Below are 20,687 nucleotides of genomic sequence, written 5' to 3'. Positions count from 1 at the left end.
CTGGTCACAAAACTATACACAGTTTATCCAAGGTGGTCTGGAGCGAGAGCAATTACGTGCTGGGCTCCTTGGCTTGATCGCCTATTTATTTTTCAACCAGAAAACTGACGACTGGGTTCGAGTTAGGTATCGTACAGCTGGTGAACAAGTTCAAGATAAATAGGCCGTTTCCGAGTTGTCCGTTTGCCTCTGTGTCAAAATGATTCTTTCTGCGAAACCATTCATATGAAAATGAGTTGCATCTACATATTCATTTTCATGCAAATCAAACGGCCGTATAAAAGGTTTTGCAACAAGACTCGTTTTGAAACAGAGGCACAAGGTAACTTGGAAATTGCTTTTTGCAAACACCTATTTGTATTTAGCCCGAGTAAGGCATATGGCAGGCTAAAACGAGGAACGAGCCGGTACTGAGGTGCTTCAAGGAGATGAAGCTATTCAGTCTTCAACGCTTTTACTTTTCTTTAAGTACAATAACAAATAATTACTTCCAACCACTAAGGATTGCAACTATATCGAATCTATAGATACAACTAACATTTACCGGTGAATAGTAAATATCATAACACCCTAGTCATTGAAATCTTCGTGTTAAGCTTTTTGGAAAGCTATCCTTAATGGGTCTATCTAACGAGAAGAGTCAGTTGAATGACTCTAAAGGACAGCCAATTGAAAATGTTAAAAACAATATTGCAAAAATTGAAACAAAATCATCGAAATACTATAATTTCCATAATAATAAAATGAAACGTCTTCTGGAGACCCAAGTCAACCGAAGTAATAAACCCCACAGTTTCACTTTGTTCTCATATAACTTAGTGAAAAACGTTCAAGCATGAGTTTTTCAGTAGTAAACAGAGATGTTTGGGTTAAAAACGTCTTCAGCGATAGCAAATATGCCAACCGAGAACTATTGGCGTTTGGAAAATTTAAATAAGAAAAAACAATGTTTGTAAACAAATATCTTCCCTATGGTTTGAATGTAAAACTAGGACGAAGAATTATTTTGTGCCTCGACAGGAAATCATTCTGATAAAAGCTTTCCGATAAAACTTGCTCATCATTCCATAAAACACAGGATGCAAGGCGCTTGGCAAGCAGGTCAGAATAAAAACAAACCTGGTAAAAGTGAAACGATGCTGCCAGACTAAAAAGGTCTCCACTTTAAATTCATGCAAAAGGAACTGAACTTGGAAAGGAATATAGAACACAACAAAAATCAACACAATGACAAATACCATTCTCAGCAAGTCACTCTCTAGTTCAAAGTTACTTTTGTTGTTCCTCGTCAATTCATTTTGATTACGCAATAGATTGTGGGTGTTTTCGTTGTTACCTTCTTCAGAATTTCCACGGAGAGCGTTATTCATTTTTTCTGTTTTTCTCTCCACCGTTTCTGTCTTATCATTGATTGCAATGTCGACGAGCTCTATTTTTTCTTGGTTCATGTCCTCTACACACGTGGAGAGTTGAACCGCTGTAAGGGATTTACTTTGTGCGTCTCGAAGTCTCTCGATGACAAATATGTGCTCCATGAGTTTTTTGCTCACCAAAGCGTAGGATATCGCTGTCGTGTCTTTTGTATGCGTATCGACCTGTGAAGTACTTTTACGGCATAACCATTAGATTTACAATCTCAGGCAATTTATATTCTGACTGATGTGATAAGTTTCGCGTGCGCATGACATTTTGTTTTTGAATAAGTGCGTGCAACTTTACTCTTGGAGAATTAGTATGTAAGTTAGTTCGCGAAGTTCGCGAAAAAAGTTTCGTAAGAAAGCTCAGAGAATTTCGAAGCGAACGTAGATTGAGATGTGATGCGTAGAAACGGATATTAAGGCTAAAAAAAATTGTACGACGCTGTGGAACTCTGAGGTAAAGGTCAAGATTAAAACGTGGAGTTTTCAATCGCCATTATGACAAGTGGCATGGCTTGTTGTAAGCTTACGCGTATGTTTTTGCGTTTGTCCTGACTTAAGAATATAGCAAGAGAACTCTATACTCTGGTATCGAGTTAATTTGTGAGTTTCTCAGACAATGGTTAATCATAACCAAAACCTGTTTTGATGGTTTGTTATTGTCTCTGCTTGTGTGGTGAGTTTGCAAAAGTTTTTGAAAGGAAAGTCTGACGCGTACAATTAGCTCATTTGCATAGTGCAGCTCGCGCACTTTCAAGTCCGAGTCGGTGTTTTCAATTGTCAACAAATCTTGACAAAGATTTGTTTCGTTATCTTTTGTGCTGAGATGCTTCAACAAATTTCACGAACGCAAAAAAGGCTACTAACATCATGTGGGTTTCTTCAACATAAGCATAGTGAAGTTTTACACTGCGAAAATGAAAATAGACAAGGAGTTTTGATAACTCGATCAACAAAATCGAAATCGTTATTCGAAGTTGATTAAAGAAAGCGTCATTGTAACTTTGCTGATTATTTCTGCTTTATTCACATATTTCCAGCTTAGCTTTTAATATGTTCTCAAACATTTACCAATCTTAAACATATTTAAAAACTATAGAGTTATTGTTTGAGTTCGATGTACGCTTTCACACGAAAGTGCGGCATGGCGGAAGTCCAATTTGTCATGTTCACTGACTGTACAACTTGAGACGCATCGGCGGGCACTCTCATTCATCGACAACAGAGAATTTACTGGATTTGTACACAAATAAAACTGAGCAGTATCTACGGACGTAAAGTTATTGGGCCTTGATGAAACATCAAGCGTTGCTTACAATTCAGGCGAAACTCAAACTAGCAATTATTTTGTTTTACTTTTCGGTCGCGATAGACTGGCAAATTCCTCGCAAGCGTGTGGTAAGAGGAGCTAGGAAACCATGAAGTCCTGAAGCTCTGCTATATCTACATATATCCAGCTAGTTTTTTGCTGTGTAATGGAAAAGCTGTTAATCTTCAACATATGTGAGATTTAAAGTGGTGTAATGTACAGCTCATGTAAAAGAAGCATCCGTCGGAACACAACTTGGTCAGCGATATATATAGGCCTTACTTTACTCAAACTGGAGCAGCTTACGACGAAAATACTTAATTAAGCAAAATTCCAACAGTCGTAAACGCGTTAAGTTGTGGGCCAAAAACATGAAAAATTTCGGGAATTTCGGACGCCATTTCCCCCGCGCGACATCCGCAGAAATCCTCGCGGCATGTACGCGCGTGTGCCGCAGGCGATGGCGCAATTTGTTCTAAAAATAGAATTATTGTCCCATATCATGGGGCAGAAGGTGGCTGAACACAGTTTTTGATACCTGTGTTCCATTCACCTTTTTCTCTAAAACCCTTGATCTCTCGGTCACCACAAATGGCAGCAAACAAGTTAACAACACAAACTTTGGTTTTTTGATGGTTAAGCTGACATATGTGCCATTGCCATGGCAACATGAATAAAAATAAACAGGCCTTTAAAATCGGTTTTGTTTATTTGTAGAAAATCTAGTTATTAGATTTTCTTTATAATTTGCATGCAACAAGCTTGTAACGATTCTCACAATTTAACACCATTTTGCTAATAATTTAACAGAGAGATCTTTAATTATTCCTTGTTGAAGGTTCACTGGAATATCTAGAATTTCCTTTGTTAAAGTTCAATTACTTTCAATACTCCAGTTACTTATTTCCTGAAGTATTTTCCTGCCAAATTTCGTGAAATTCTAACGAGTGGTTCTCAAGAAATAGGCGTATTTCCGAGAGTGCAAATTTTCATTCAATAGCAATTTTTTTACTTACTATGCATGTGCTGCATTTAACTGGGTTCTTTCGGTAACAAAGAAGAAGCTGAGAATTCCTGGGTTCTTTGCATCGTTACCTTTTCTCACATATCTTTGTGACAAAAGACTAAAGCCATCAATACATTGTGTTCAATTGTACAGAAAAATAGTACAGATACTGCAGGTGTTGAGTAAATAAAATGATCGCTCTATTGACCGCATGTTTGTTTTTTGCAATCCTTGTGCGCACGCTGAATTGCATCAGCAAAAGCGCACGCAAAAACTGTGTTCGGCCACCTTAACTGGTAGAGCATCGCACCGGTATCGCGGAGGTCACGGGTTCGAATCCCGTTGAAGCCCTGATTTTTTTCAGGTTTCTTCTTTCCAATTGCTTAAATTGGAAAATTAACTGCGATGATCATTCTTCACTGTCATCTACAACCGCAGTTCATATATGAATTATTTCATATAAACTTCACATCATTTCACTTCTCACGGGAAGATATGAACTCAATTAACTGACCTCGCTCCCAATGTGTAGCTTCATAGCTCAGTTGGTAGAACATCGCACCGGTATCGCGGAGGTCACGGATTCGAATCCCGTTGAAGCCCTGATGTTTTTCAGGTTTCTTCTTTCCAATTGCTTAAATTGGAAAATTAACTGCGATGATCATTCTTCACTGTCATCTACAACCGCAGTTTATATATGAATTATTTCATATAAACTTCACATCATTTCACTTCTCACGGGAAGATATGAACTCAATTAACTGACCTCGCTCCCAATGTGTAGCTTCATAGCTCAGTTGGTAGAGCATCGCACCGGTATCGCGGAGGTCACGGGTTCGAATCCCGTTGAAGCCCTGATTTTTTTCAGGTTTCTTCTTTCCAATTGCTTAAATTGGAAAATTAACTGCGATGATCATTCTTCACTGTCATCTACAACCGCAGTTCATATATGAATTATTTCATATAAACTTCACATCATTTCACTTCTCACGGGAAGATATGAACTCAATTAACTGACCTCGCTCCCAATGTGTGGCTTCATAGCTCAGTTGGTAGAGCATCGCACCGGTATCGCGGAGGTCACGGATTCGAATCCCGTTGAAGCCCTGATGTTTTTCAGGTTTCTTCTTTCCAATTGCTTAAATTGGAAAATTAACTGCGATGATCATTCTTCACTGTCATCTACAACCGCAGTTTATATATGAATTATTTCATATAAACTTCACATCATTTCACTTCTCACGGGAAGATATGAACTCAATTAACTGACCTCGCTCCCAATGTGTAGCTTCATAGCTCAGTTGGTAGAGCATCGCACCGGTATCGCGGAGGTCACGGGTTCGAATCCCGTTGAAGCCCTGATTTTTTTCAGGTTTCTTCTTTCCAATTGCTTAAATTGGAAAATTAACTGCGATGATCATTCTTCACTGTCATCTACAACCGCAGTTCATATATGAATTATTTCATATAAACTTCACATCATTTCACTTCTCACGGGAAGATATGAACTCAATTAACTGACCTCGCTCCCAATGTGTGGCTTCATAGCTCAGTTGGTAGAGCATCGCACCGGTATCGCGGAGGTCACGGATTCGAATCCCGTTGAAGCCCTGATTTTTTTTTTCAGATTTCTTCTTTCCAATTGCTTAAATTGGAAAATTAACTGCGATGATCATTCTTCACTGTCATCTACAACCGCAGTTTATATATGAATTATTTCATATAAACTTCACATCATTTCACTTCTCACGGGAAGATATGAACTCAATTAACTGACCTCGCTCCCAATGTGTAGCTTCATAGCTCAGTTGGTAGAGCATCGCACCGGTATCGCGGAGGTCACGGGTTCGAATCCCGTTGAAGCCCTGATTTTTTTCAGGTTTCTTCTTTCCAATTGCTTAAATTGGAAAATTAACTGCGATGATCATTCTTCACTGTCATCTACAACCGCAGTTCATATATGAATTATTTCATATAAACTTCACATCATTTCACTTCTCACGGGAAGATATGAACTCAATTAACTGACCTCGCTCCCAATGTGTGGCTTCATAGCTCAGTTGGTAGAGCATCGCACCGGTATCGCGGAGGTCACGGATTCGAATCCCGTTGAAGCCCTGATTTTTTTTTTCAGATTTCTTCTTTCCAATTGCTTAAATTGGAAAATTAACTGCGATGATCATTCTTCACTGTCATCTACAACCGCAGTTCATATATGAATTATTTCATATAAACTTCACATCATTTCACTTCTCACGGGAAGATATGAACTCAATTAACTGACCTCGCTCCCAATGTGTAGCTTCATAGCTCAGTTGGTAGAGCATCGCACCGGTATCGCGGAGGTCACGGGTTCGAATCCCGTTGAAGCCCTGATTTTTTTTTTCAGATTTCTTCTTTCCAATTGCTTAAATTGGAAAATTAACTGCGATGATCATTCTTCACTGTCATCTACAACCGCAGTTCATATATGAATTATTTCATATAAACTTCACATCATTTCACTTCTCACGGGAAGATATGAACTCAATTAACTGACCTCGCTCCCAATGTGTAGCTTCATAGCTCAGTTGGTAGAGCATCGCACCGGTATCGCGGAGGTCACGGGTTCGAATCCCGTTGAAGCCCTGATTTTTTTCAGGTTTCTTCTTTCCAATTGCTTAAATTGGAAAATTAACTGCGATGATCATTCTTCACTGTCATCTACAACCGCAGTTCATATATGAATTATTTCATATAAACTTCACATAAAATCCTATTATGTTGTTTCTTGTAATGAATATTTTGTTCAGGCTCCCTTTCAAGAAAGCAGGCTTAGGTTCCCATTTCACCCGCGTAAAAAAATACCTTAATTCGACCAAGAGCATTCAGTTTCATTGTTTATAAAACAATCGGAAGCTTGCAGCTGACCCTTTCCTTTAAAAATTTCGCGGTCGTTCGCGAAAACGAGTCGAGATAGAGGTGAAATTCCGACTCCATGCATAAGGAACATTTTCGTTTTTGGATCAACCAAGTGTATCTCAGTAACTTCAGTAATCATAGATTATAATTTTGAGAAAGCGTACTGATAGTCTTTCTGTAACCATACAGCGCAGCCGACACAAAGGCTGGCAGAATTTCCGATGCCCAAATGTCACGGAAGATGTCAATTAACAGATTTACACTGAATATGTCGAATTCAAGATTGAACATCGAATCTATTATTTCAATTGGCCTGACGGTTTTACTCTGGACTGGGCGCACGAGTTATCTACTCGCATCTGAATGGCTTATAAGTAATGAGATTGAGTAGACTACATCAGAGCTTGCACTTGCACCGAATCGTGAAATAATCCCTATAATCTGGAGGTTTTCTTTTTCGTGACTATTTTGGTATATTTACAGTCTAGAAAGGCAAAAGATTCATTCTCGAGTTTGTGCAAACAAAACAAAATAAATAAATAAATAAAAAATCTGCTTTCCCAGGCTATAAGGAGGGCCTCAATGCCTCCGACAGTTGATATTTTAAAAAAATAGCTCTGACGGTTAAACTTTCGGCTGTTTGTAGGTTGACTGTCAACGTTTAGTGATAATGGATATATAAGGATAAAATTCCGCCGGAATATTGAAGCTCAATGTTTACCGTTGTCTTTTTGGTTGTTTTAATATGTCATAGATAAACAGGTCACTCTTGAATGTGAAGGAATACAGATGTATATTCAACGATGCAAGATTACGTGGTAGTCGACGGTAAGGCTAACTAAATACAGAAGTACCAAAACTTAAGGGGGTATGATACCCTAAAATATGGCGATGTTCATGAAAAATTCAATTTCTTGGAAATACCAGACTTAAAACCCTTGAGGACTTGTCAAAAAAACTCTGAAACGATCTTGCCGAATTTTCTTCAAGATGAGTGTGAAATTTAAGGAAAGTGCACAGTGGTATATGTTTTTTCACGTAGCAACGGCCATAGCAACGACTGTTTGCTATACGAACGTGACCAAAAATATAGTTTAGTTTTAACAAATATGAACGAAACTATTTAGAAAAAACTTTAAAGACATGGACAACTCTATTGGTATGATTGGTTGTGAAAAGCTTTGCCATCACAGGCTAATTCATTTCCCTTATGAAAAGGAATATTTCCCACAACTGCGGTAACTTTTTACAAAATAGAACAACCATTGCACCCCCTCCCCCGAGATCCAATCTGCACCCCCCTCCGCTATTTGTGGCTTGTTAAATGCTTAATTCTTCGTGTAAGAAACTTAAAGTGCATTTTTCTCAAAAGTTTACTTTTGTACCGACTGACTCCGCGCCAACATTTCTACTTTGCAAGGTTTTTAAGTAGAATTTCCGAAACTTGGGCTCATCAAGGACCAATAGTGTCGTGATGTTATAAACCTAAAAGATCGTAACATTTTAACGTCTGTCACGTGACATGAGATGATTTGTCCACTGGGTGTGGTAAAAAAATAAGGTTATTTCCAAATAGAGCCTGTAGAAAGCACTGAAAATAAGAGTTAACTGTCAAAACTTAGGTTCATTGCACAGAACAAAACAGAAACTTACACGATATGCTTATTTGACAGTCAAATCTTGTTTTGTAAAAGAGCAGGAAGTGTTGGCGTCAATACTGTAAAACACTACCTAAAAAGACTGTGGCTGGTTTCCATAGCAACCATTTTGAGTAAAACTCTAGAAATTTAATTTCTCTTCTTGAGTGCAATAGAACACAATTGATCTTTCTTCACCATATTTACAAAATCTTTTTGGTCCATTTGAGGGTACCATACCACCTTAACTATGATGGAGGATCGGGCCCGAAACGTAATGTTATATATTTGACTTTAAGGCACAATTTTATTTACAATTTATATCTTTTGAACTAAATAGTAGTGCGTTAATTTGTGAAGACAGCGACTGGTTTTAATATCGTGAACTGTGGCATATACGCCATGTGCTTACACAAGTCAGGGGGAGGGTTGTTATAAGTGCAATGAAAAAAACGCTTTGGAAATGAGCTGAGTGTTGACTAGTTTTTCATTTAAGGTTTTTTAATTAAACTTCAAAACATAAAATCAATCAAATTCATTTCAATTTAAACTAGACATACTGTCGGGGGGTCTTAAAGTTGGAAATAATTTTTTTGTTGACAGATTGATAGGCCCATCGGTAACCGCGAGGTGGGCGTATAAGAGTTAAGGGTATATCATGCTATTACTAATTAACGCGAGTTTTGCAACCGCAAGTGTTTCTAGACAGATAACTTCGTAATGAAAAATGCATCTGGTCTTATGATCGATGTTCGAGGTATGCGTTTTATCTCGTTTGAGGTGGAGCGGCAAAGCCCGTTACTCTCTTCTACCCGAAGGGTAGCGTTTCACCAGGTTTTAATCTGAAATCAAGTTGTGGCATAGGGTCTCCTCATCTTCCAGTATTAAAATCCGGCTCAAACAAAGAGTTAAAAAATGAAGTATATTAAAACATTCAAACGACAAAAATCGAATTGCCGCCTTGGTACGCTAGCGTTCATGTCTAAAAACGGGTGTGGAAATTATAAAGAAAAATAACTCATTTTAAAACCTCATAACTCTATTTCAGTAAGACAGCGCCTCTTCCCGAAAGATCGAGATATCATTGTTTTCTCTCATTTTGTAAGCCTTCTGTCCAGATATTTTTTCCGGATGAACACAGCTCCAAAAAAAAAACACTACCAAAGGATACTGGGGATTGATAACATAACATGACCTTAGATTCAGCTGATGAAATATTTGAGGAGGACAAAATAGGTTTTTATCTTGTATGTTTGTCTGAGTTGAAGACTCACCTCTGCCGGTTTCAATCTGCCGTGTTTCACAATACCACTTTATAACCTACTTTCTATACAGAATAAAAGCGCTAAGAGCTGTACAGGTTCTGCCGCGCAGGACTAAAACTGCTGTTACCGTTACAGTAGAGGATAACTGTCACACTACCGTACAACCACTACACAACTGAAAACTGAGGGCCGCACAAGAGGTGTAAAAGACCGTAGCATTATCAAAAATTATGCTATTCGTGAAGTTTACTTACAACTCGTGTTTAACATCGCAATTGTGGACTAAACTTTAGCTCAGTGACGTGTACTGGAAGTCAACAAGTAGATCCATTAAATACAACTTTGCCTTTTTGACGCCGCCAGCCTACCTCCACTAGCTGCTTGATAAATTTTTGTCATGGCCATCTTTCCAGGATAAATGTTGTGATAAGAAAACGCTCAAGAAAGTTCTTTTTAGCTTGAATATTAAGCGTAACTGAAGAATTTGAGCATTGTAAATCGTTTTCAACAACTTAAGATTGTTTTGTTTTACAAAAAGCGGAAGATCACGTCTGCACGTTCAATCGCTTGAGCCTTTTACCTTGCCTACTATCTATTACAAATGTGTTGTAGAACATATTAAATTGACTTTTCAGTTTACAGCTGCTTCCACAGTTGCAAAATATATACTAAGTTGTTTTAATGCTTAATCCCAGTGATGTTACTTTAAGACATGTCTGAGGTGGAATCATAATCCAAATATTATTGTATTCAGAACCATTCGGTCACATGGCGCTTTTGGAAGCGACTAATTCAGCTCTCTTGAGCACTGCATCGACACTGCAGGTTTCGGGTGGCTTGGTTTTAACACCACAGCAAACTAAAAAGTGGGCGGAGCAGCTCTTAAACCAAAGGAAGTTGAGTGATGTGTAATATAGAGTGATGATGATGTTAAAGAACAGCTGCATCGCGATAATAAACTCTTATTTTCAGGCTCCTTTAGGCAGTACACCAGTAATATTTTTCTGTTCAGTACTAAACCTAGAGTTATAATGCAAAAACCTAATCATAAATCGTCAAAATCATCTAGCAGGTACCGCTTTTGACTGCATGCGTTATTTTGCTTTCAAAAAAGCACACTTTTATATTTCATCATTTTTTAAACAAGCGAAAAATATATTTTTTGAAATATCTCCGGCTTTGCCGGTGAAAGATTAATCGTAGATCAATTAAAATCAGTTAATGACAAAAGGCTATAGTCTAGCTAGAAAGACCATTTTATAATGAAAAATATTCACCAATGCCGTCGTGCTAGCAATATACTTCTTGCCATTCACAAGTTGACAAACTTGCCGAGATGTCAGAACAGGCAATTACTCTCAATAAAAAGCGGACTTTTTATGAAAAGGCCAAAGCAAAGCTGTCAATACAATCTAAGCTAAGAACCGCTTCCAGCGCTTCTGTGGAATATATTACTGATTATGGGATTTCAGGATGATGCGGTGCTGATATCGTGCATGATCAATTCGCTCATGAAGGCACTGCGTTACGAGTCATTACTGATCTAACTTAAACTTAAACCTCCAGCTACATCTATCACTCTTGGCTATTCACAGACAGAGTTTCATCACCCTCACGTTTCTTTGCAAGCAACAACAATGAATTGAATTTAACTCAATACATTTTACGGTAACGTTGATCTCCACACAAGCCCCAAGAAACAACAAGTGAACCGTTCCTGACACTCCACGAATTTACAAATTCGTCGAAATAACAGACAAAATAGACTGTCAGTGGCTTCAATAGAAACAGTAAACAACCTTTTACCACGACCCGCCCACAGTGTGAATGTTTAATTCTGGTTTGATGCGATGTCATGAGCTCGTTTACTTATCTAAAGCTGAAATTTCTACCTATACGACGTGTAATTAGTTTCTGTCTCAGTCGTCTGATTCACCCTCGCCTGGTCAAGTAGCAACAATGAATGCGACTCAATACGGCTTCAACTTCTACACAGAAGCGTCAGGAAATACAACGAATTTTTTCCAGGAACCAAATAGCTTGAAAAATTTTCGTCTAACGTTGATTTCGATGGTGATTTTTAGCAGCGTCGTGGGTAACTTTATGGTTTGTACAACTGTATGGAAGATATCGTATCGTAAACTTTTCTCCTACGATTTAGTAGCAAACGTAGCTGTAGCCGAGTTAATCAACTCATTGTGTATATCCATCATCGTGTTTTACGAAGAAACGGGCACCTGGACTCTTGGAAAAACAGCCTGCATCTTGACCAATCCGCTTCTTGTGCTTACCATGTGTGTGATAACCAATTCGTTGGCCATCATCGCAGTTTACCGCTACCGAGCTACGCTCAACAAAACAAGACCATCTGGTCTCGTGAAGGCGCTCATAATTGCTGGAGTGTGGCTAATGGCCCTCGCAATAACACTGCCACTTTTTGTCACGCGTAGACTAGTACGATATTCGACAGGGGACTTCGAATGCAGGTCATACTTCCCAGGGGACAAAAAATCTGACAGCCCTGGTTATAACAAATACACCATAGTGCGGCTTATTTTCACGTTCGCTGTGCCCTACTGTGTTATCCTGTCGGCTTACACAGCCTTGGCCATCAAATTGAAGTTGTTTGTTCGTAAAACAGAAAATGATCAGATCGACATGAGCTCATTTATATCTTCCGCCGCAAATGCAGCTGAACATGTGCAAGCCGATAATGCAAATGCCAGTCCAAACTCCAGTCCACGGCTGGCGGATGGAAGACCAAATATCAAGCCGGAAGCGCAAACACTTCATCTGGAAGGGAACATTAAAAATAGGCGAAGGAAAAGACAACTAACCGTCCAAAAAGCTGAAAATCAGTTATTGAGAATGATTTTTGTAATAATCTTAACATTTGTGGTTTGTTACACTCCATATCAGGTCATGTTCCTGTGGGAGTACTTCGGAGGAATCGAAAACTGGAAATTTTATTATCACCAACTCTTGCGCGATTATTTGTTTATTCTCAAATGTTTACCGAGCGCTGTTCACCCGATTTGTTACGGTGCTATGAACAGCATATTTGCCAGAGCGTTTTCAAGAATCTTCACGTGTTGGTGTTAAAAGGTTCCAGAACGAAAGGGTGGATTTTAGCTTATTAGTTGCTTATACATAGGACCACAATAGGGGTTAGACCTGGATCAACCATTAGCAACTTGTGACAATATACGATATGTAAACAAGTTTTTTTATGAGCCACAAGCAAGTTTGAGGCCTTCCCGATGCCATGCAATTTAAGAGGTTGATGTACAGTTAGCTCTACAAAGACTCTATTTCATCATTATGAAGCGTATAAGTGTTAATCCCCCCCCCCCCCCGATGTAGATTTTATTACCACTCGCAAATTCCAGGACGATCAAGAAATATTCAATCTTGTGAAGCAAATGCTGCTCACTAGGACAGTTTGAGTCGCTTTCAACGCCTTTTTTCCTTCACGAAAATATTTACCCAACGCACTGGGAACAATCCGCCGGAGAACTGAGCACATCTCTAAACATTGCTTAATAAGAGGGATTATCTTCACACTATCTTCTGTGAATTGATATGTTTCCGAAACCGAGTTATCTAACTATTTCTGTGATTTATTTACTTGCACTAGGATAACAAAGTATTATTAAACATTAATCATAAACATATTCTAAACAATTATTGGACGAGGGTTTTGTGTGATATCCAGAATAATCAAGGTCGAGGTAGGGGTTATCAGCCGAAGCCGAAGGCTGAGGCTGATGACCCTTACCGAGGGTTACCATTTTATTATACATTTATCGAAAAAAAAAAATGGAAGTCATGTTTTTGCTTCTTCACTGACGCCAAGCAAAACAAAGCGCGCGAACTTGACATGATTTTCCTTAGGAATCATGCTCCGCGGTCATACATGAGATGATTACCCGTGACCTTGAGTGTCCTTGACATGATTATTGTATAATCTCCAGAGATGACGTCACAAGCGCTGATTTCGAAAATTCACTGTACGCTTTCGGCCAATCAGAAAATAGAAAGTGAGTTCGATGTATAATAATACTTGTTATTATACATATCGTTTCGGTAAGGGTTATCAGCCTCAGCCTTCGGCTTTGGCTGATAACCCCTACGTCGACCTTGATTATTCTGGATATCACAAAAACCTGATCCAATAATTGTTTATTATCTATTTTAAGCACCTTAACCATTTACTGTAATTTACTTATGGTGTAATGTGTGTTATTTTGACCGTAACAACTTCATTATTTAGTCAGCATTCCACATTACTGAGTATTGAATGGAAACCCGAACAGACACACTGAAAGAGAGAGACGTCATAAATCTCCGCTAAGTAATCCTTTATGTCGTGCTTGTGTAGAATCCTTGGAACTGCTAATGGCAGTGATTGTATCGATTGAGACATATACATAGTTTCAGCTAGTTTAAATGCCTTGACCGGTTTGAACCGACCGTTAGACTTCACTAAACTGTTTGGCGTTTTCATGTACAGTGAACGTTGAATGGAACATGAACATATTACAGTCAAAATGTGTCAAGTGTTCCGTCCAAATAACGATGATGGCTTTTATTATTGATTCAGAGCGGATTTGATTGTAGGGTTGGAATTTTGAAAGTTGAACTGAATAGTGCCACAATCATTCAACCGTGGCTTCCACTCAAATATGGAATGCTTACTGGATTATTCACAGACTGATCACTTTAGTAACAGTCTGCATGACATTTCAAATGATAATCACATACACTGAATCACATGGCGTTTGGAACGCCAATATTTTTTAACAGTCACTTTTAAAGCAGCATTCATCATACTTACTCAGCTATCGCGAGTTGCTAAGGGAGAACTGTTCCATAAATCGATCTGAAATTGTCCAGCTGTTTCGAACTGTACAGTCCGCAGTTAGTTACAATTCTCCACAATTTTTCCTTCATGGTTGCCTTGATCAGGCATAGATTTGTCATCCGGCCCTCCTTAGGCTTGACGTGAGCGATCCCCTGTTTCACATTAGGATGCACTTTGTCTTTAATCCAATCAAAGTTCGATACATTGATAATGTTTGCCATGATTGAAAACCAAGAATACAAGAGGATCTGAGGTTTCAGGGGGCTATGTTTGCTGCTCAAAAACATTGGTGTCAAATTAGTTTTGTTATTTAAATTTAGCAACCATTAAACAGAAGAAGCTTTTGATTCAGAAGCCAAGGTGAGAACAGCTGCTCAAACAATTACATGGTGTTTTGTACAAGGCTGCCATAAGGAAAAAATTGACATATTTCCACTGATTTAAATTTACTATAAATTATAGTTACCAGCTTAAAGGAAGTGACATGGGGAAATGAAAGTGAGATTTGGACTGCAAAATCTAATCTAGAGACTTCCTCGAGACTTCCAATTCATCAAACTTTTTCGGCAAGTAGTGAGCAATAGGCTAGATGACACAAACAAAGCAAACTGAATAATCATGTTCATGGCCACGCATCAAGCTGACGTTTATTACATCGATGGTAGCCAATTGATGAGGACTGATACACATAGGTCCGCAATTCGTACATATGCCTACTTCGCTTTCTCGAAATGAGGGTTTCCAATTGACATAAACTTGACTAATAACCAGCCGCTATTTCTCTGGTCACAAAACTATACACAGTTTATCCAAAGTGGTCTGGAGCGAGAGCAGTTACGTGCTGGGCCCCTTGGCTTGATTGCCTATTTATTTTTCAACCAGAAAACTGACGACTGGGTTCGAGTTAGGTATCGTACAGCTGGTGAACAAGTTCAAGATAAATAGGCCGTTTCCGAGTTGCCCGTTTGCCTCTGTGTCAAAACGAGTCTTTCTGCGAAACCATTCATATGAAAATGAGTTGCGTCTACATATTCATTTTCATGCAAATCAAACCGTATAAAAGGTTTTGCAACAAGACTCGTTTTGAAACAGAGGCACAAGGTAACTTGGAAATTGCTTTTTGCAAACACCTATTTGTATTTAGCCCGAGTAAGGCATATGGCAGGCTAAAACGAGGAACGAGCCGGTACTGAGGTGCTTCAAGAAGATGAAGCTGTTCAGTCTTCAACGCTTTTACTTTTCTTTAAGTACAATAACAAATAATTACTTCCAACCACTAAGGATTGCAACTATATCGAATCTATAGCTACAACTAACATTTACCGGTGAATAGTAAATATCATAACACCCTAGTCATTGAAATCTTTGTGTTAAGCTTTTTGGAAAGCTATCCTTAATGGGTCTATCTAACGAGAAGAGTCAGTTGAATGACTCTAAACGACAGCCAATTGAAAATGTTAAAAACAATATTGCAAAAATTGAAACAAAATCATCGAAATACTATAATTTCCATAATAATAAAATGAAACGTCTTCTGGAGACCCAAGTCAACCGAAGTAATAAACCCCACAGTTTCACTTTGTTCTCATATAACTTAGTGAAAAACGTTCAAGCATGAGTTTTTCAGTAGTAAACAGAGATGTTTGGGTTAAAAACGTCTTCAGCGATAGCAAATATGCCAACCGAGAACTATTGACGTTTGGAAAATTTAAATTAAAAAAAATAATGTTTGTAAACAAATATTTTCCGTATGGTTTGAATGTAAAACTAGGACGAAGAATTATTTTGTGCCTCGACAGGAAATCATTCTGATAAAAGCTTTCCGATAAAACTTGCTCATCATTCCATAAAACACAGGATGCAAGGCGCTTGGCAAGCAGGTCAGAATAAAAACAAACCTGGTAAAAGTGAAACGATGCTGCCAGACTAAAAACGCCTCCACTTTAAATTCACGCAAAAGGAACTGAACTTGGAAAGGAATGTAGCACACAACAAAAATCAACACAATGACAAATACCATTCTCAGCAAGTCACTCTCTAGTTCAAAGTTACTTTTGTTGTTTCTCGTCAATTCATTTTAATTACGCAATAGATTGTGGGTGTTTTCGTTGTTACCTTCTTCAGAATTTCCACGGAGAGCGTTATTCATTTTTTCTGTTTTTCTCTCCACCGTTTCTGTCTTATCATTGATTGCAATGTCGACGAGCTCTATTTTTTCTTGGTTCATGTCCTCTACACACGTGGAGAGTTGAACCGCTGTAAGGGATTTGCTTTGTGCGTCTCGAAGTCTCTCGATGACAAATATGTGCTCCCTGAGTTTTTTGCTCACCAAAGCGTAGGATATCGCCATTATGACAAGTGGCATGGCAAAGTTGATCACAAACAGAACGACTGTATAAGCATCTTGGTAGTGTGCATAGCCTTCTGGAAATATTTCTTCGCACGGATGAATCTCGCAGTTGTCACCGTACGAATTCACAACACGGAAAACTGATGCGGGGACCGTTAGCCCGATAGACCCCACCCATGTGACAATTATAAGACAACAGATTTTTCGAGGAGTTGGTTTGGCGACCAGTGGTTTGACGAGGAGAAGACAGCGATAAAATGAAAGAATGGCTAATGTTGTTGTGATAACCAGCACACTTGTCATTTGTAAAGGATCCAGAATCTTGCACATAACGTATCCCAGCTTCCAAGAAAATGGCGGCTCGTCGGCGTGGATTGTGAAGACCGTAGAAACCGTGCTGAGAATTTCAGCGAAAGCCAAGTTGCTGACTAAGTAATGTGCAAACGGTTTAGTTCCAGGCTGCCTCCAGACTGCTCGACACACTACAAAGTTTCCAACCAGAGAGAGCACTGCTATCAGGCTGAACAAGACTGTTCGAATAATCCGTGATACTTGAGGTTCAGGAACGTATAAAGATGAAGTGCTGTTGGTGGCACCGGCAGCTGTTTGGTTGACACTGTCCCTAAAGCATGACATGACTTCAGCGATGACTTCTTGTCTTCGGCTGAAAACCTTTTCGCCTGGTTGAAGGCTTGAACGTTAAGAAAGAAAAAAGGAGCTATTTCAGATCTTGTGGAGATTGTGTGGAGCGAACTTCGTTTTTCTTTCCGAAAAATAAATCAAGCGATCCCAGTGTGAGTAATAATTGTACCCGTTGCATTAGCTTTTTACTCTTAGCATTGGGAAGCCCACCCATTTGCGGTCATTTAATTCCCATTTCGAAATCAATTTCGCATTATAGATTAGCATAATGTCTTTGGGTAAAGGTGACAAACCAAAGAATCGATTAGAGAAAAATGTTGCAATGACCACTATAAAAACGATTAGCTGCAAACGTTATTTTACATATACTTTTTTTTACATCTCGGAATACAAACCATATAACTCAGCTTTTGATCCAGTCTTCAATCATTTGAGTTCCTAATTCAGGTGATTTAAACACGTTTAACATCACAGCCAAAAGAGTTAATTAAAATACTGCGGCCTCATGGTCGATCTCACGGAAGGACAACTGCAGGGTGTGATACGAGAAATATCTTACCATTGTTGGAGCTTGTTACACCATATGCATTAGAAGCCTGGCCAAAATAAAGTCATCTACTATCTGAAGTACTTCTTTCTGTCTGATTTTACAAGCTTTTTAGGAACAACCCTGCGAAATCTGGAACAAGGTCGGCCGTCAATGAAAGAAATCTAGAATATGGTCGGAAAAGTTCAAATAAGCCGATTAGCGGCTGGGAGAGCTGCGAAAACCTGCTTGTGTCTCATTGTGTAGACTGACTAAATTCAATGAAAGGGCGCAATGCAAAAACTTTAGACGTCTTATTGATACAGAATCTTACGTTTTAAAATGAAATAGAAACTTAAGTCACATTCGTGTTAAGAATGAGAGGACAGAAAAGTGTGTCAAGCAACAGCGACCAAGAAAAGCCAAGAATTAATTCATACTTCCTACAGCGTTTTGTTTTCTGTCATTGTCTTTTTCGAAGAAAACAGAAAATTATCTCATTTGTAAAATACTGATCTCCTGGCAACATCGTTAACAGGAGGAAAACTCATTTTCTCACCATCGATCGTTTTTTGTTTTGTTTTTACACTCTTTTTGATGTGTCCGTTATCTACAACTGGCAGACTGTTGACGACGGATTTTTGATAGACTGTGAATTACTTACCGGTGTTTTCTTTTTTCTTTATTTTTTTGAATTACAGGCGAGTTTTTCATTATCATTTTATGCCTTTAAATCGTTTCTACGTGGTTTTGTTCCGTGTTTTGCCGTGTACATGTCATATAATTTGGGACATTCGGATCCTTTTAGTCGACGAACTAATTGCAGGTTATGAATTGGTAATGATTATAATGACACCAAGCACGTAAATGGTAATATTATCTACCATTTAGAGCTTCATTGTGTAAGAAAAAAATCGCCAGGTTAATATTGGCCAGATATGCTGACGAAAAGGAAAAACAGCTTGTTACTATTTTTTGTTACCATCTCAATGCTTTATTAGGACGTGACCGGCTTCATTTGCCTTTGAATTTTACATTCTACGTCTCTTATTTAAATTCCTACTTACTAATTAAAGCAAAAAGCAAGTTTCATTACCTACTAATCTTGAATTTAGATGACTGGTTTATTGAATAGGACCAAAAATATACATCAAGCAACCAGGGAATGCTTATTGGCGGTTAACAAAAAAGGATACATATACTGACTTGTTAAACGAAACTCTAAGGTGACCATTTACCTAACATTGCAATCAAGTTATGATCTTACACTGAGTAAATACTGAAAAAAGAACCCTTCGTTTTTCTTGTAAAATGTAATCGTCTTGGTGAGTTTTTTTTTTGTTTTGTTTTTAATTTTGGCTTATTTTCACTCCGCACGTGGTCATTTTTTACTGGCTTTTACTGTGTCTCGTACAATTAGGACCAGACGTATAATTAAGCCCTGCATGGCAAGCTTAAATAAGTGTTGGTCAAATTAATTCAAGGATTATTAATGCGGAAAGTTCTAAGAGATTCCATAAACATGCGGTCTGTGTATTGAGTGCCCTAAAGGACGAAACGAAAACGTGTAACGAAAAGATGCGAACTCGATGGCAAAAGGAATACTGCTGACTAGTTTATAATGGAAAACAACTGCCGGAGTAAAGCGAATAAAAGATTTCCTAGATATGCACAAATTTCATGCAGGTGCTTTTCTGAATATCTTAATCTGTATCATTCCAAATAGATAAATGAGCTATTATCTCTTGGAAGAAGAGTTCTGTACGGACGTTTTCACCTCTTACTTCAAGCGAGATTTACGCTTGTCTCTAGTGCACCCTTCGTGTTTCCAATCGGTGATATCGCAAAAGAAAGTTTAAGTTATTAAACCGAGGCCGATTACTAGTCGATCTAAATCTTGCCTCGACTCAAAGTCAACTTAAGACTCAAAAGACTGAGCAACTCGAAATGGCTAGAGTTCTCACCATTACAGTAAATTTGAACCGTACTCTTTCGATTCCAGGCTCTCGTTGACGGACCTACGCGCGGCCTTTGTTGTGTTCAGTAAGAAATCATGTTATCAATCGTACACAAGTCCGGCGTTGATTTCTTCAACTCATATTCACCGCTGAAATGTCAGCAATTGCTTTTATAGAAGCAATATAGTGTCTACTTTTTATGTGAATACTGCTCTGTGCCAATAATTTCCCGCACAAGCGAGAAGTAAGCGATCTTACATTACTTGGCTTCACACTAGAGCTTGTAAGTATAATCTAAGCGCACTTGGAACCTACTTTGAGTGTGAAGGGGTAAAATGTACTTACTTGAACTTTACGGCTTAGTGACCATGGAAACGTTCGTAGTTCAAAGAAGCCGAAGTGCTTCGCCAAGTATGGTCCACACCGCACTTGAGAACACACTTGACCAATAGGATATGGAAGCCAATTGAAAGCGATGTGCAGCGTTGCCATAATTCTGATAATCCGACCGATAAACAACTTGCTTGAATTTAATTTTCAGAGACAGCCTAAATCATCGCTTTTTATATCATCCAACACCAAATAATAATAATAATAAAATTCCAGCAAGAAAAATATTCTTTGTTCTTTTTTATATTAGTTTTAACTTCATACGCTAATAAATCATTAATTTCTTTTCCAAAACAAGTTGGACGTACAGTGAGGCAGTCTTTAATTTATTCCAACGTGTAACCTAAACTATACCGAGGATTTTACGAGCAAAAGTCGTTGTATAAAATCAAAAAAGACCATTCTCTAGAAATGCAAAATA

General features: G+C 38.4%; 1 protein-coding gene and 1 pseudogene across 2 annotated transcripts; one reads left to right on the top strand and one right to left on the bottom strand.

The window, feature by feature from the left end:
* Positions 1 to 11,102: 11,102 nt before the first annotated feature.
* On the top strand, positions 11,103 to 12,881 carry LOC145463593 (orexin receptor type 2-like). Its single transcript, XM_081447362.1, has one exon. It carries the CDS (start codon positions 11,496 to 11,498, stop codon positions 12,636 to 12,638), a length of 1,143 nt encoding a protein of 380 aa, XP_081303488.1. The 5' UTR covers positions 11,103 to 11,495; the 3' UTR covers positions 12,639 to 12,881.
* An 859-nt stretch (positions 12,882 to 13,740) lies between these two features.
* On the bottom strand, positions 13,741 to 18,646 carry LOC145462421 (bombesin receptor subtype-3-like; annotated as a pseudogene). Its single transcript, XR_014041191.1, has 2 exons — positions 17,952 to 18,646; positions 13,741 to 17,441 (listed from the first exon to the last, which is right to left on the bottom strand). The product of XR_014041191.1 is annotated as a bombesin receptor subtype-3-like (transcript).
* Positions 18,647 to 20,687: the final 2,041 nt, after the last annotated feature.

This window comes from Orbicella franksi, chromosome 12 (genome assembly GCF_964199315.1).
Source record: "Orbicella franksi chromosome 12, jaOrbFran1.1, whole genome shotgun sequence".
In the NCBI taxonomy this organism is placed as follows: domain Eukaryota; kingdom Metazoa; phylum Cnidaria; class Anthozoa; order Scleractinia; family Merulinidae; genus Orbicella; species Orbicella franksi.
The sequence above is the reverse complement of the archived record's forward strand: the minus strand, read 5'-3'. Positions and strand labels throughout refer to the sequence as shown.

What these genes read in the sequence shown, in the direction of transcription:
- LOC145463593 (XM_081447362.1), top strand. Translation starts at nt 11,496, where the DNA reads ATGAATGCGACTCAATACGGCTTCAACTTCTACACAGAAGCGTCAGGA.